A 16614-nucleotide genomic window follows, 5' to 3' on the forward strand; every position below is an offset into this window, starting at 1 on the left:
GTTAGGAAGGTCATAAGAGTAGAAACTTCTTTTCCTCTTGTTCACTACTCTTTACCCTCAACAAGGCCTGACCTGTGGTTGGCACCCCATTCACGGATTCGACAAATATGTATTGAGTGCCTACTTTGTATAATAACTATATAAATATATAATGTGCTGGAGGGGGCTTAGTGCCTTAGAAAAAACAGAGCAAGGCAAGAGTGATGAGGAATGCTGGGGGTGGGTTCATTGCAACTTTTAAATAGCAGGGTTGGGGGATTCCTCACGTAGGAGGTGATGTTCTAGCAAACACTTGAAGGAGGTGAGGAAGAGAGCCGGGCACCACATCTGGGGAAAGAGCAATCCAGGGGAGGGAAAAACAGCAGTTGCAAATGCCCTGAGGCAGGGGCACATTCAGGGAGTAGTAAGGAGGAAGCATGGCTGGAGTGGAGTTGTCAGGGGAGGGTGGTATTGGAAGAAGTGAAACTGAAGTCAGGAGACCGTGGTTTTAAATCTTTAAAACCAATCAGCCTTATGTAGGTATCACTTACATACAATAAAACGTGCCCATTTTAAGTGTACAGTTTGATGACTTTTTAATTTTATTTTTGGTTGCGTTGGGTCTTCGTTGCTGCACGTGGGCTTTCTCTAGTTGCGGCGAGCGGGGGCTACTCTTCGTTGCGGTGCGTGGGCTTCTCATTGCGGTGGCTTCTCTTGTTGCGGAGCACGGGCTGTAGGCACATGGGCATCAGTAGTTGCAGCACGCAGGCTCTAGGGTGCACGGGCTTCAGTAGTTGTGGCTCGCGGACTCTGTAGTTGTGGCGCACGGGCTTAGTTGCTCCGCGGCATGTGGGATCTTCCCGGACCAGGGCTCGAACCCGTGTCCCCTGCATTGGCAGGCGGATTCTTAACCACTGCGCCACCAGGGAAGTCCCAGTTTGATGAGTTTTGACCAAGGAAACCACTGCCTTGATAAGGTTAGAACATTTTCATTACCCCCAAAAGTTCTTTGTCTCCCCACCGTCAACCCTCCATCTCTCACTGAACTGTTTTTTGATGCCACGGATTCATTTTGCCTGTTCTAGAACTTCATTTAAATGGACTCATGCAATATGTACTCTTCTGGGTCTGGCTCATTTCACTCAGCATAACGTTTTTGAGATTTGTCCATGTTGCGTTTATCAGCAGTTCCTTTGCATTGCTGAGTGGAATTCCACTGTGTGATGTAGCAGAACTTGTTTACCCAGTCCCCTGTTGATGGACACCTGGGTCCTTTAGTTATTTACAGCTATGAACACTTGTGTACAGGTGTTTGTTGGATGTATGTTTTCATGTCAAACCTTTTGCTCATTCTTTTAATTGGGTTGCTGACTTATTGAGTTGGGACTCTTTACACATATCCTGGAGAAGTCTTCAGTCTGGCATTGGTTCTGTGAATATCTTCTCACAGCTGTGGTTGGCGTTTTCATTTTCTTAACAGTATCTTTCAAGGAGCAGATGTTTCTAATTTTGATGAAATCCAGTTTATCCATTCTTTTCTTATATGGTTGGTGTCATGTCTAAGAAATATTTGCCTACCCTCAGGTTGTGAAGGTGTTCATTTATTTATTTATTTTCCTAGAAATTCTTTCGTTTTAACTTTTATGTTCAGGTCCAGTACAGGGTTTTGAGCAAAGAGCCGATGTGACCTAACTTAACGTGCTGATAGCATCATTGTGCTGTTTTGAGATGAGACTGGTGGGCAGAGTGCAGCCTTGAAGATGTTTGCAAGGAGGCTACTGCAACGATCCAGGCTGGGAGCCGCCGGGCGGAGTGGAAGCGGAAGAGCAGTGAAATTTTGGAAATACTTACCGGCCAGGTTTTCAGGCTTGTTTTTCATCCTCCTTAATGAGTAATGTCCAACATTCAGGAAAGTTATTTCCCTTCTCTGAAGACCCTTATACTCGTAGTTTTACCTGAGGCCTAGTGTATGTACACAACTTGCCTCGAGCCCGAATGTTCGCTATGCATTTAACTTATCTTCACTTTTTAAAAACAAATAACTGGTTTTGAGTTTTATTCCACACATTGTCATTCTTCAGGCATGGCAGCCCCAAAAACAATATGACAATTCATCTATTCATTCACAAAAGATTAAAGAAAAGGAAAGCAACACATTTCTTGCCATGCTCCACAATACTTCTGCTGGGTAGGACTCATAAATCCATGTCTCTGCCTTGGCCACTCCAACTCATGTCTTATCCTTTCTTTAACTCATGATTTATTGCTCTCAGTTACTCCTTTTGCCAGATTTATAAACGTAACTGTTCTTTATTTAATACCTATTTTGTACACTAGGCAACAAGACAGTAAATTTATTGTCTATGAGTTGCTACTTTGAAAAATTACATCAATGCAAAGTGATTGTCTTTCCGCCTTCATAGCCAATAAATTTATTTATTTTTTTTTTGTAGGGGATGATATGAGGTCATAGGATAATATATATAATCGCTGATCACAGAATGAGAAGGAACAAGTTGCAGGCAAATGCTCTACCACTGAGCTATATCCCCAAGAAGAAGCAAGTTGAGAGTTCTGACAAACAGAAGCCAGAAGCCGAGAAGGAAGACTTCGGTCTCCTGCCAATCATGTATAAGCTGGTCTCCTGCTGTTTGCTTTTCATAGGATGCTTAAATCCTCTCTGGTCTCTTCCTGTCCTTGACTCCAGGGAAGAGCCCCTGCAGCTCTCAGGTAAAATGATTTCTTTCCCTTATGTCAGTCTTGAAAGAGTCTTCAAGGGTCTTAAATGCAATGTTAGAGATAAGAATGAATATTCTTTCTTAAAGGAGTCTTGTGAAATTAATAGTCCCAGCTATGAAAAGAATTCTGAGGGTCCTTACAACACATCTTAGAGTCAGGAATGGATACGGTTTTTTTTTTCCTTCCTAAAATGTAAAAGTAGAAGGGTAACATTGCTTATTTAATGTCACTTCTATATTTCTAAGTTATTTTGATCAGCTGTTTCTTTTTTTTTTTTTCAATTTTGAAAATGGCACTAAATTTAAAACATCATTGCTTTTCGTTTCTATTTTAAATGAACTGGATGAATGCAGAATTGGTTGTTCCAATTATAGGGTAAAATATTTTTATTGTATCTTATTTTAAGCTAAAAAGTAATCATCTGTCACGTGTTATATGAAACAAAAATGTTTATTAAAAAATAAAGAAGTGACTGGCTGGGGCTAGGGATGACACAGATTTCCAAGTACATTTATGTTTTCCTTTTGATTCATGTTTCATTCAGTTCAATTCTAAGTTGAATTCTCTTAAAGTGTATCAGTCAAGCAGATACTTATTGTGCTGTCAGCTCTTAATTTAGTTTAAGAAATGAAAAGGTTGGTGCTTGAGTATTAGGTTCATAAGCATTTTAACTTGTCTTTAATTGTGGTACTTTAGACATTTTTTTTTAATAAAGGAAAAAAATCTCTTCTAAGCCATTGATTTTATAATTTCTACTCTCTAAAGTTTCTCTCAAGCAGCTTTCTGATAATTGTCAAGCTCTAACTCATGCACTATCAGTCAACTTCCACAGTCACTGAACTCATAAGTGGCAGTCATCTTAATGCTAAATCGGGCATTAACTTTATTGAATCTCTGCTATTTAAAATAAAGAACAGTGAAAAGCATAAGATGAAACCAAGAATGAACATTCAGATATTACTGTCATCCTCAAAAAATTACATATCATGATTATGATTTTTCCAAACTTAGATGAGTATAGTATCTCACTTAAATTTTTTTTTTTTTTGCGGTACGCGGGCCTCTCACTGCTGCGGCCTCTCCCGTTGCGGAGCACAGGCTCCGGATGCACAGGCTCAGCGGCCATGGCTCACGGGCCCAGCCACTCAGCGGCATGTGGGATCTTCCCGGACCGGGGCACAAACCCGCGTCCCCTGCATCGGCAGGCGGACTCTCAACCACTGCGCCACCAGGGAAGCCCCTCACTTAAATTCTTAACAAGTGGCAGCTTACATTAGAGTTTTTGCCTGAAATTTTTTCCCACTTATTTGTTTCTCCATAAATGATCCTTCATGACATAAACATTGATGTGTGGCCAAATTTTACAGATTTCTCATTAACATTCTTCAGAAGTACTGTGAATGTGCCCAGAAGCCTCCACAACGGCTTGCTCTTTGTTTTCCAATCAAGGTTGTAGCTGAGGATTTGGAAGGCTTAGTGAAGCAAGTGGATAGTACAGGACTCCCCAGAAGCTCCATCTCCCCACTGCAGCACCTGGCCAAGACTGCTCTGCCAGGGTCCAGAGTCTGCTCACCAGACCTCACACTCACTTCCCACACACCTTGCACACACTTACCATGCATCTTCTATGCCACTAAGCTGACCAAATTTCACCCTGAAATTGTTGCTATCAACTTCTTTAAAGAGTATTTTAAAGCTGACTCTTTCCTGACAATTGTGCCTAAATCTTGGAGGTCAGGCAGATAAGAGGTGATGCCATCCTATTTGCTTTACAGGAAGAACCTTAACAATCCTGTCTTTTAGAAAACCACTCCTTCATTTTTCCTTTCACTTCAATTTCACCACCCGTATGTCTAAAAGCAAAAGGCAAAAGGCAGCAGTAGGTAAATAGAAATGAGGAAGAATCACTTTGTAAGTGGAAGTGCTTTTTCACTGACCCTGTGGCTCAGCCCTACCCTCTTATTCAAGGCAGTGAGCGGCCTGGCAAGGCCATACAGGCAGGAGGAGTCAGAATGAGAGTCACACGCTTGATTTCCTGTTCTGCTGGCTTGTGAACTGGACTGTAGCTTTTCTACTTCTCGGTTAAAATACTACTGGCGACAAACCCGGAATTTAGTATTTGAAGTTTTTCTAGTATTATCTCCTTGTCCCTGGTACCCCCGAAAAGGCAATAAGGAGCAGAAGTGATTGAAGAATCAGCTGAGTTGCTAATATCTATTTCTACTCTGTGTAGCACCTGAAGATGTCGAATCAACTTTGGATGACCTGGAAAGAGCTTCCCTTCTGCAGATGCTGCCAGAGATGTCAGGTGCAGAGACAGGAGATGGTCTTAGGAAAGCAGGTAAAATGATTCTTGTGTTTACAGCCTGATTTTATTTGATTTTGTTTTATTTTTTTGCGGTACACGGGCCTCTCACTGCTGTGGCCTCGCCCGTTGCGGAGCACAGGCTCCGGACGCGCAGGCTCAGCCGCCATGGCTCACGGGCCCAGCCGCTCCGCGGCACGTGGGATCCTCCCGGGCCGGGGCACGAACCAGCGTCCCCTGCATCGGCAGGCGCACTCCCAACCGCTGCGCCACCAGGGAAGCCCCCAGCCTGTCTGATTTTTTTGCCACTGAATTTACTCCCTGTGCTCATGAATCAGATGAGGTAAAATCCTATTTTGGAATATAAAGATCATCTATATAAAATGAGTTAGTCACCCAACGCTCTCCCCTCCGGGCATAAAGACTTCCTCTGACATCTTCTGTTTTCTTTTTCTCAGCAACTCCTTCCAAGCATCCTGCTCTGCTTGGTCCCTCAGTATATCTGTTCTCTGTATGGACTTTTATTTTGGGGGGAAGGAGGGTATTATCCCAGTTTTCAATAAGTGAAATTTACAATCCAGGTTTCCCACTTACTCAAGTCTTAAGCCAATTACTTAATCTATCTGTACCTCAGTTTCTTAAACCAGTAAACGGAATGATAAAAATGCCCATCTCATGGGGTTATTGTGAAGTTCAGTCAATGAGAAAATGCAAGTAAAATGTTCAGCACAGTGGCACACAAAAGTAATCCATGACATGGCAGCTTTCACTATTTTCTCTGTCACTGTATTCCTCCCAGCACTGATAGAAATGCTCAGGACATTCTGGAAACAAAATGGAGTCTTTTAATAGACCTTGTTCAGTAGAAAGAATTTCACTTGTTATAAAACATTTTTGATAAACTACTGAACTGCTAACTCAGGAAAATGCAGTGCCCTTTGTGAATTCCGGAAGCGAGAAAGAAACAGGTGCCTGCCTATCTTCCTTCAAGTAAATATCACTGTGGTGTGAAAAAAAGGAAAATCAGAAACTAGACGTGACTTAGGAATATTCTATCTTGTGCGTTTTAAATAAGACAAGTGTAAAATGGAAATAACAGATCTGATGATGAATGGTTTCAAAATACTGTTTTCCAGATCTCGGTACCAACATTTTTTACCCAAGAGGAAGTGTGAGAAAGGTAAGTATCATGTGGAAGCTTGTGAGAAATGCAGACTCTCAGCCCCCACCCCCCAGCACCTACTGAATCAAAAGCTGCATCTTACCAAGATTCCCCAGGTGATCCTTATGCACATCAAATAAAGTATGACAAGCACTGCCATATGATGTCTAAACAGAAGAAAGACACGGTCCAAACCCTGAGATGTCATATGTGTGACAGAGCAGAATATGAAGGAAATCGTTTTGGGTGCAGAAGACAGACTGTGATTGGGATTGATGAATGATAATATTAAATGGTTAGAAATGGTGCACAGTTAATGGAGGACCTTAAACACTAAAAGAAAAATCTGTATTCCATCATGATCAACCCCTCAAACTCTAAATTAGTGTCTCCTAAAGGGCTTTCCAGGTATACCAGTCCCACGAGCCAGCCTACAGTGACACCCTGGGTTCTGGCCCCTCTCCCGTCCTGGTAATATCTTTATGTACATTATTAGCATGTTAAAGCCTCCAGGAAATGAGATAAGCGTATTTAATTTTAACCAAGCATTTCCCAAATATTTTGACTGGAGACACCTGTTTTTGGTGTAGCACCCATTACCATCCTTATAAAAATATACTCTGGAATCCGTCAGTTCTGAAGATGGCATACGCCACCTGAGGCCCCAGGGCAGGTAACCCATCCAGAAGGGGATGGGGATGGCTTCTACATTAAACGTTATCATTCAGATGTTTATATTGTTCCAAACAGAAGGGTGATGATGAAAGACTCTAAAATCATAAAGGTGATTAGCATGTGCTCACGAAATCCCAGAAAAAAAAAAAGTAAGGGTCCATGCTTAAAGAAGTTAATTTCAAGGCAAATAAAAGGCTACTTTACACGGAAGACAGTAAATGGATAGAACATGTTACTGACAGATTTAAATAGAAATAGGTCAGTGAGGGTTTAGGAAAATTCACGGCAATCACAGGGCTAAACAGACTGGATGGACCACAGGCAGGGCACGAGGAGACCTTCCAGAGCCTGCATGCTGGGCGCTCACCACAATTCTGTCCCATAAAACAGCAAGAAAACACTTTTTAAAGGAACTAAGGTTCCTATTTGTGTGTGTAGGACTCAATTCATTGATAACCTGGTTCTTTATTTGGATTGTTTTAATTTCAGGCTTTCTCAGGACAAGATCCTAACATTTTACTGAGTCACCTTTTAGCCAGAATCAGGAAGCCATACAAGAAACGTGGAACTCCCTCTGAATGCTTCTGGAAATACTGTGTCTGAAGTGACATGAACGTCTACTAGGCAACTCAAAACCAACCATCTTAGAAAAAGTCAAATAAAAACGCTTGATTTGAAAGCAGTATAGATGAAAAACTAGGCAAGCTATACCCTGTTCATTATTATTTGGAAAATAAATCCTCTATGTTTTACAAATATCATGAGTGGTTCTTTTACTTATAAACATATCCTGAAAATCTATCCTTCAATTTATCTTCAAAGAATTATCTAAAAGTTTAAAAGTAAACAAATAAATGAAAAGAAGCAAATACTAAGAAGAAAAAAACCATAAAAGTAAATTTTAGTTAAAACAGTAAAACTACAAATCATTTAACCTACATTATCTTAGTGATGATGTCCTCTCAACTCTTAAAAATAACAACCTGAGTTATTACTTAAAAAAAAAAAAAATCAGTATCTTAGCTTGGAAAAGCGTCCGAAGTGAAAGATGCCTAAAGCTAAGGGCTGGGAAGTCTGAATTCTTTGTTTTTGAAGGAGGGCGTCCACACACTCCGATCCCCTCTCCCTTAGTTAACCTAAGTACTGAACACTTGAAAACTTTAATCTCTTAACACTGAAGCTTGTTTGATGTCAGTTTCTGTGAGCTCAAGAGCACAGTACTAGAAAAATACCTTCATCATCTGTTTCTTAGAGAAGAAACTTGAGGTGGGATTTAAGATTGTGGAATGGAAATATAGCCTGGTTTGTTAATTTTTAAAAAGCATGTGTGTGTGTGCACATACTAACTTATCCTCTTAATACATCTATACCATCGTAGCTTACCTATGTATAGAGTATGGAGCTGAGACCCGCGGGCTCCACGCAGCTCCCAGCACGGCCCATGCCCGCGGGAGAGCACTTCTCAAGGGAAACCCAGGCTCCCCTTCTCAGCTCTGTAGCCAATCACACCCCCAACTCAGGAGGAATGAAGGGTCAGGTCTGCACCAAACAGCCACATAATCGGTATTGATCTTGTCAACCACCATCCAAAATCTCTTTAGAGCGCAGGTCTGATAAATCTTCCCTTTCCTTGTCTAAGACATCAAGAACAAATCTGTAGGCAAGTTGTCTCTAGCTTGAAGGATGGACGCGTCATCTCAGGAACATGCTGACATGTGGCTGTGAGGATGCCGTGGCATCGCTCGCTGCTGAAATTCAACTGAATCCAGTTCCCTAACACAGGACTCTGGCCGCACAAGTGCCGGTATGTTTATGACACCAGCAAGAGCTTAGGGTGGATTCCATCGCCGTAGAATCCCAAATCCCTCCCGTTTGGTGATACTGGGCAGCTGCTCTTACAGCCGGGGCTCTGGCATCAAGTCATTGCTCCCACCCAGCTGTGAGCCCCCAGCCAGGCCATCCAGCTCTCTCCACCCCCGTGTCCTTCTCTGTAAAATGAGGGCAGCGACGCTGCTTATTTCGTGGTTGTATTAAATGAGATCATTCACGGGAAGCACTGAACGGTCCCTGCGGGAGGAGTACACGTCCCATCTACACTGAGCTCTCTTCCCTTCTTGGGGTGCTGTTGTTTTAAACGACACGAGGTGCAGGTGGTTTGAAAGGTGTAACATTTAGCAAGTCCTGTTGGCTTCAGGATTCCGATTCATATTTTAATTCCAAGATTCTGTTGCTGCCAGTTCCACAGTCAGACTTTGTGAAACACAGGTTCACTCTACAGAATCTGAAAGAGTAATCTTGATAACTAAATTTTGTAAATGAGGCATTAAAATTAGTATTAAAGGGACTTCCCTTGTGGCGCAGTGGTTAAGAATCCACCTGCCAACGCAGGGGACATGGGTTCGAGCCCTGGTCCGGGAAGATCCCACATGCCGCAGAGCAACGAAGCCCGTGTACCACAACTACTGAGCCTGCGCTCTAGAGCCCGTGAGCCACAACTACTGAGCCTGCGCTCTAGAGCCCGCGAGCCACAACTACTGAGCCTGCGCTCTAGAGCCCGCGAGCCACAACTACTGAGCCTGTGCTCTAGAGCCCGTGAGCCACAACTACTGAAGCTGCATGCCCAGAGCCCACACTCCGCTACAAGAGAAGCCACTGCAATGAGAAGCCTGTGCACTGCAACGATGAGTAGCCCCCACTCACTGCAACTAGAGAAACAAAGACTCAACACAGCCAAAAATAAAAAAATTGGTATTGAAAAACATGTACATTTGCTCAGAACCCAATAAGCTCCTCCCAGTGCTGAAGTGAGGATTAAATGCTGTGTTGTCACCGAGCAGGACCTTGGACGCAGAGATGACAGAGACGCAGACACAGAGTGACCCTAACGTGAGCACCCTGCAGTGTCTCTCAATCTCAGTAAATATTCCTCAGTGATATAAAATACACATTCAGGGCAAAGGTTTGTTGATGCAGTGCAAGAAATTTCTCAAGTTTTACATGTATACCGTTTATTGTTTTTGCTTAAAAAAGATACCCGATTAAAATATTCATAACCATTAAAAACAAGTAAATTCACAGTTAATTATAAACTCAGTTAAAAGAAAATTTCCATTTGGATTAAATTTACCTTGTGAGTTATGACGAAGTTGCACTTAATTGTAAAACGATTCCGTTCGCACAGCATTCTGTTGTTCATAAATCCTGACCTTTCATCCAAGAAAATACAGCTTTTTGGTAACATTTCTGTAAACACTGAAGCCTAGAGTATACATTTTTATTACCAATTTCTATAGTTATCGATACAAAAAGTTAATAAACTTGAACAACTCTTTAAACTTGGGGGGGAGCCCCCCTGGGGGGCGGCAGCCGCACTGCTGAACCTTGTCTGCTCATCCTCAGCAGTAGAAGCATCATGGTCCAAACTCTAAACATGATAATTCGGCGACTTATCAAAGTATCAAAACTACAAATGGTTTTATAGATCTGCTTACAACAAGCACCAATTTTAAATTGACCCTAAACGTGTAGTAAGGCAAAGAAATAAGCAAATGTCGATAAAACAAACATCCAGGAAGAATCGAAAAGAGGGCTTATATTAGAGAAGGTCAGGTTTAAAAAACATGTTCACAAATGCAGAACAGGCCTCTGATTGCCCCATGTCATTTTTAATTTAAAAAAATTAAAAAGGTTATCACTACAGAAGGTCACAGCGATTCTACTGATGGACAATATCCAGGCTGGTTCATTTTTTAAAATTTGATTTTTCACCAAGGGCAAAAATACCACACAACTGGACCAACACAACAAGGGCTTCAGAGATCATTTAACAATCGAGATGGAGCAGAATAGCCGAGTTCTCTATTCATAAGACAGGAATGTGGGCATGAACAGCTTAAAGTGAGAAAATTCCAGGAAATGTCACGGGCATCATTTGAAAATGGTTCTGACACCTGAAGAAAGATTTACCTTCTAGGAAGCTAGAGTTGGCCCCCCGTATTCCCGGTGGGGAGAATCGGGGAGGGGTGTAGAATCCTGGGCGCGGATCCGCGGGTACAGAGGGCTGACTGTACCACCACGCTATAGAAGGGGCTTGAGCATCCGTGGATTTTAGCATCTGCGAGGGCGTCCTGGAACCAATCCCCTGCAGATTCGAGAGCCGTCTGTTCCACTTTAGAAAGTAAACCTAAGCTACGAGGCTTGAGAATCAGAGTCCAGCAGCATTGTGGATAGAAAGGTTGATTCTCATAATTAGGAGCAGGATGCATTTTATAAAAAACTATAAAACTTGAAAGGAAGAAGTGTTTTCCTAAAACAAAAAAAACAACAAAAAAACACAACAACAACAATAGAAAAGTAAGTTAGTTTGTTGCATGTTATTTAAAAGAGAAAAGGTTATTCCAGCCTTCATTTCCTTCTATTCCTGTTTCTGATCTACATGGGTGTGAACTGCACGTCATTCCAAGTTTGAGGAGGAATCATCACTTCTCTAAGAAGAGGGGGCTCCCTTATCTTGTAAACAACTCACTCACTTCTTAAAAGACACAACTTCAGCAGGCCCAGGAAGCCCTCATTTGTGGCAGATTCTGCAACCCTCTTGGCTAGGGACCTCCCGTAGGTCCCTTACCCCTATTTAAGGGCAACACTTACCCCTATTTAAGGACAAAAAGAAGGCAGTGCCAATCAGACCTCTGGCAGGGATTGAGAGACATTCTTTTGTGTAAATTGGTTGGAAACAAAGAGTTAACTGCTGGTTTTGATAAGACAACATTTAAACACATACGCATATAAGAACAACATTAACTCTTACATGACTTTAAAGACTTTTTGCAATCATTATTTAAAAATTTCAAAGAGTCAGAAGCTGGTTGAGCTAGAAGCTCTTTTGTTTTAACATTACACATGCAAAAGCTAATTTAAATCCTGCAAAGAATAAGCTCATTGATAAGCTGATCCACTTTTAACTAAGACTTTGAGAATTTCAGTGGAAGGTAGAAAATCAAAAGGAAAAGCGGCTACAAAAATGAAGGTCAAAATTCAACCCTAAAAGCTAGGAATTTCCGGTACACCAATGGACGATACATTTTCATACTGGTCAATGCTGAAGTGATCTGTGTTGTGTTGTGAGAAAACTGGAATGTCAGACCCTAACTGTGGAGGGATGTGTCACCGTGCAAAGACCAGGTGAGGGCACTGTATTTATGGACACTGTTAGGAAAGGTCCATGGCCCATAGCGGGGATTTCTTGAAGTCTCTAACAGGGGGAAATGATTCATGTAACAACAGAACAAAATCAATGAGGCTAAGGTTTGGGGCTCTTTCTAGCTATACTTTGGTTTTTTAAAATAAATTTATTTATTTTATTTACTTTATTTTTGGCTGCACTGGGTCTTCTTGCTGCACGTGGGCTTTCTCTAGTTGTGGCGAGCAGGGGCTACTCTTCGTTGTGGTGCGCGGGCTTCTCATTGTGGTGGCTTCTCTTGTTGCAGAGCACGGGCTCTAGGTGCGTGGGCTTCAGTAGTTCTGGTGCATGGGCTCAGTAGTTGTGGCTCACGGGCTCTAGAGCTCAGGCTCAGTAGTTGTGGCGCACGGGCTTAGTTGCTCCGCGGCATGTGGGATCTTCCCAGACCAGGGATCGAACCCGTGTCCCCTGCGTTGGCAGGCAGATTCTTAACCACTGCACCACCAGGGAAGTCCTCTAGCTATACTTCTAATTGTAATTTATTTGGGGTGACATCTGAAATAAAGTTTGACTGTACACATACCTCTTTAGAGGTCATCCAATCTCATTAGAGGACAGCTAAACTAGAAAAAGAGTCTATTTGACAGTTTAAATACATTGGGGAAAAAGACAAGGAAAAGAGTCTATATACAATGTCTGCTTCAGGAAAATGATGTCTGTTAAAAAATCAGGAAGGATAAAGCTTAATATTCAATGATAACTTCACGGTCATTTAAGACCCAGGGGTTTACAGAGAATCGCAAGGAGGTCTAGCTGTCCCACAGGCCTGGAGAGGGAGTACAGGTGCATCTTCAGAGTCACTCAACTGCTGCTTCTGCTGGATCCGGACCACAGGATTCTGCAGCATCGCCAGCTGAATCTCCATTTTCGCAAGTGACACAGCCCTCCAAAAAGGAACAAGAACAGGCAGGTTATTTGACGTGAAGTCACTGAAAAGTGTTTAAACCAGTAAAGTGCCGGCCAAGCAACCTGTGTCTCATTCTCCCACTTATTCACATCTAAGACTATCCATTATAGTTCATCCCTTATTATTAGAAGGGAAATGACAGCAATTGTTTAAATACTTTTGCTTAAATTGTTTTGGGGCTCATTCTTCATATACTCTTCCCACAGAAATTCCTGCTCGGCATGAATCCTAAATCCTAAATCCTCTGGTGTGAATCTTACAACTCTTACAACTCTTTTCAAACATGCACACATATTTGACATGCAAATCTTATACTCCCCTCCCCAGTCAATCACATATGAAAGCAGGTGTCTTTACTCCTAACTGCCCCGTAACATTCCAACTGGTGGAAGAAAAAAACACTTGGAGCCAGAAAGACCTGTATTCAAAATCTGAAGAACTGAGCCCTTACACAGCTGTCCTTCAGCTTGTGCAGAGGGTTTGGTTCCTGCACCCCCTGAGGATACAAAAATCTATGGATGCTCGATCCTTATATAAATGACTTGGTACAGTCAGCCCTCTGCACTCGAGGGTTCCGCATCCTTGGATTCAACCAACTACAGATTGAAATTTGAACTGTGGATATAGAGGGCTGAGTGTACAAATTATTTAGTATCTGTATACCTCACTTGTTGTTATTGGTAAAGCAGGGATAATAACACCTACCACAGAAGCAATTGTGAAGATTAAGATTTTCAGCGGGATCATGCAATGCACAGTCGGCCCTCTCTGCAGGTTCCACATCCACAGACTCAACCAACCATAGATCGAAAATACTTGGGAAAAAAATTCCAGAAAGTTCCAAAAAGCAAAACTTAAATCTGCAGTGCACCAGCAACTATTTACATAGAATGTACGTTGAATTTACAACTGTTTAAATAGCATTTACATTGTATTAGGTATTATAAGCAATCTGGAGATGATTTAAGGTATACGGGAGGCCACGCATAGGCTACATGCAAATACTACGCCATTTTACATGAGGGACTTGAGCATCCGCAGATTTTGGTACCCCAGGGGTCCTGGAACTAGTCCCCTGCAGAAAACGAGGGATGACTGTACACTAAGCGCCCAGAACACTACCTGGCACAGAAACAGCAACACATGACAGCTGTTATTACTGGGCTTACCTGGATGTCTATTTCCTGAGGGATCGTCTGGCTCTGAATCCAGGAACGCACATTGGCCAGCTCCTCCCTTTGTCCGTGAGAAAACTGCGGCTGCCGCCGCCTCATGCTTTCCAGGTTTTCTAGGTCTTCTTTCAGTACAATTTCTTTAACCCTGAAAACAAACGAACAAACAAACAAAATCTTCACAGTCCTAAATAAGGCACAGGGTCCTTATCTTGTGATCTAAGAACAGCACTTCTTTCTACTTTGTAATATACTTTATATTTCTTGTTAGTATGTGACGTACACATCAAAAATATAACAACTGACTCATTTCCTTGTCAGATTGGTAACGCTAGGCCTCTTTCTCTTGATGGAAAATAGCTGTATAGTGTTTTAATGAGTCATATGGAAGAAACAGATTTCCTTTAGGTCTTCTCTTCTTTTAGAATGAGAGAAAAAAGTCCAGGCTCTAAAAAAAGTTCTCGTCCCTGCGGGCTGTCTTGGAAAGCACTGCCTCTCTTTGTTTTCTTGTCTCAGGACACATAACATATTTATACCGTCACTACCACTACAACCATTGTTTTAAGAAATCATTTGTCTTTTGACTTCAAATGAATGAATTTGAAAATACATTTCTCTAAGGATATGTATAAAAACATTAAAAATCACTTTGTATTAAAAAACACACTTAAGAAACCATAAAACACTTATATAAAAGTGGGTCTTCTAACATGCTTTCTTACCTCTCAGGCACCTGATACGTCATCAGGATGCACTCAGGTGTTTGTTCTATCATTCTCCAGATGGACTCTTCAGCTAAGTTGGGAAATGTTTCTTTTTTCTGTACATCCTGAGACTGCTGCCCATTTTGAAAGATTTCAGAAGAATAATCACTAGTAGCAAAGTTTATACTGCTGCCACTGCTTCCTATCAAAAATCAACAACAAAAATTTGAAAATACCTGTCAGGGGCTGATTTGCCAAACTGGCCCTCATTCTCCAAAGACTTTGGCAACTAGCTGGTAGGGTCCTTCACCACCCAGCGCAGCCATCATCCCAGGTCACCTCAGCCTTCCAGTTCCTCGATCTTCCCAAGATCTCCTTCTCAGTCTTCCTGAACTAGCCTCCTCCCAAGGCCGTTCCTTGTTTGTTCTCATCACCCACAACTGCTCCATCTCCAGCTCCGTCTCCAAAATCACCAACCTCTCAGCTTCAATTTCTTGTTTCCTTGTCCTACTCTTCCAACTACAAATTTGGAACCGTGCCTTAGCCATTCTGCTTAGAGCCCAAAGCCCATCATTCATTCAGTAGCACTCTGCAAGACCTGAGACTTCTTTTTCCCTTTAATTTTCCACAACTATCAAAATGTAACTCTGATAAAGCCACTTATCAATTCTGTTCTTATCTAAGCCCAAGTAGCCAAAGGCACAGAGAAAGTCACGTATAACAGGGTACATTGGTTCTACAGTAAATTCATCACCACCAGAGGATCATCACAAAGCCCGTAATCCTGGTACAGCTCTGTGGTCAGCACACGAGTCTATCCCCAGCAGGATTATCTTCTACTCCTCTATTTCCTCCCTCACTCTCACCTAGTTTTTAAGAAAAAAAAAGGAAGCCACTGGAAAGGAAATTCATCCTCCTGATACCAAACATAAACGTACTCCTATCTACATTCTCTCCTCACCACAGAGGAGAGAATGTTCCTGAATGTTCTCTGTTACCACAGAGAAGCCGTCCATCCATCCCAAGGCCCAGCGCTTTATGGCTCTTATGGGGCCTCATGGATCATTCCTTTCCTATCTTGCCTGGGACCCTTCAAGGTCCTTCTCATTGACTTTGGAACAATTAAAACAAAACAAAGTACCTCTCTAATTTTTTAAAAAGGGGTATGGGTAAACATAAAAGACATTTTTCCTCATTAGAAAAATCTCATTAAGAGGTAACTGTTTAAGGCAAAAACAGTAAAACTTCTATTGTGGGGTTTATAATACATGGTGAAGTAAAGTGTATGACAGAAATGGCAAAAAAGAGGGAAAATGGAAGTACTCTGTGTTAAGGTTCTTAGACATAAAGTGATAGAATAGGTATAATATGTGAAGGTAAACTGGGATAAGTAAAAGATGCATGTGTAAATCCTAGAGCAATGACTAAAAAAAAAAGGAAAAAAGGAAAAAAAAATAAAAGAATAGCTGGGAGGCCAATAATGGAGAGAAAATGGAATCATTAAAAATACACAACTGGGCTTCCCTGGTGGCACAGTGGTTGAGAGTCTGCCTGCCGATGCAGGGGACACAGGTTCGTGCCCCGATCCGGGAAGATCCCACATGCCGCAGAGCGGCTGGGCCCATGAGCCATGGCCGCTGAGCCTGCACATCCGGAGCCTGTGCTCCACAACAGGAGAGGCCACAACAGTGAGAGGCCCGCGTACCACCAAAAAAAAAAAAAAAAAAAAAAA

The 16614-nt window shown here is 42.1% G+C and overlaps 2 protein-coding genes across 3 annotated transcripts in view; one reads left to right on the top strand and one right to left on the bottom strand.

The window, feature by feature from the left end:
* Positions 1-2606: 2606 nt before the first annotated feature.
* UTS2 (urotensin 2) lies at positions 2607-5252 on the top strand (the record flags this gene model as incomplete). The annotated part of the gene is made up of 2 exons (XM_082856863.1): positions 2607-2709; positions 4952-5252. 2 exons carry the CDS (start codon positions 2607-2609, stop codon positions 5086-5088), a joined length of 240 nt encoding a protein of 79 aa, XP_082712989.1. The 3' UTR covers positions 5089-5252.
* Positions 5253-12858: 7606 nt separating this feature from the next.
* Positions 12859-16614, bottom strand: part of PER3 (period circadian regulator 3) — a 61186-nt gene continuing 57430 nt past the window's right edge. For both annotated transcript variants that reach the window (XM_082832458.1, XM_082832457.1), the window contains exons 19-21: positions 14901-15084; positions 14176-14326; positions 12859-12983 (exon numbers count right to left, since the gene is read on the bottom strand). In XM_082832458.1, coding sequence (XP_082688584.1) covers positions 12897-12983; positions 14176-14326; positions 14901-15084 — 422 coding nt within the window. In that variant the 3' untranslated portion in view covers positions 12859-12896. The remainder of the gene's footprint in view (positions 12984-14175; positions 14327-14900; positions 15085-16614) is intronic.

The sequence above is a fragment of the Leucopleurus acutus genome (assembly GCF_964270905.1).
Source record: "Leucopleurus acutus genome assembly, chromosome: 2".
Classification (NCBI taxonomy): Eukaryota; Metazoa; Chordata; class Mammalia; order Artiodactyla; family Delphinidae; genus Leucopleurus; species Leucopleurus acutus.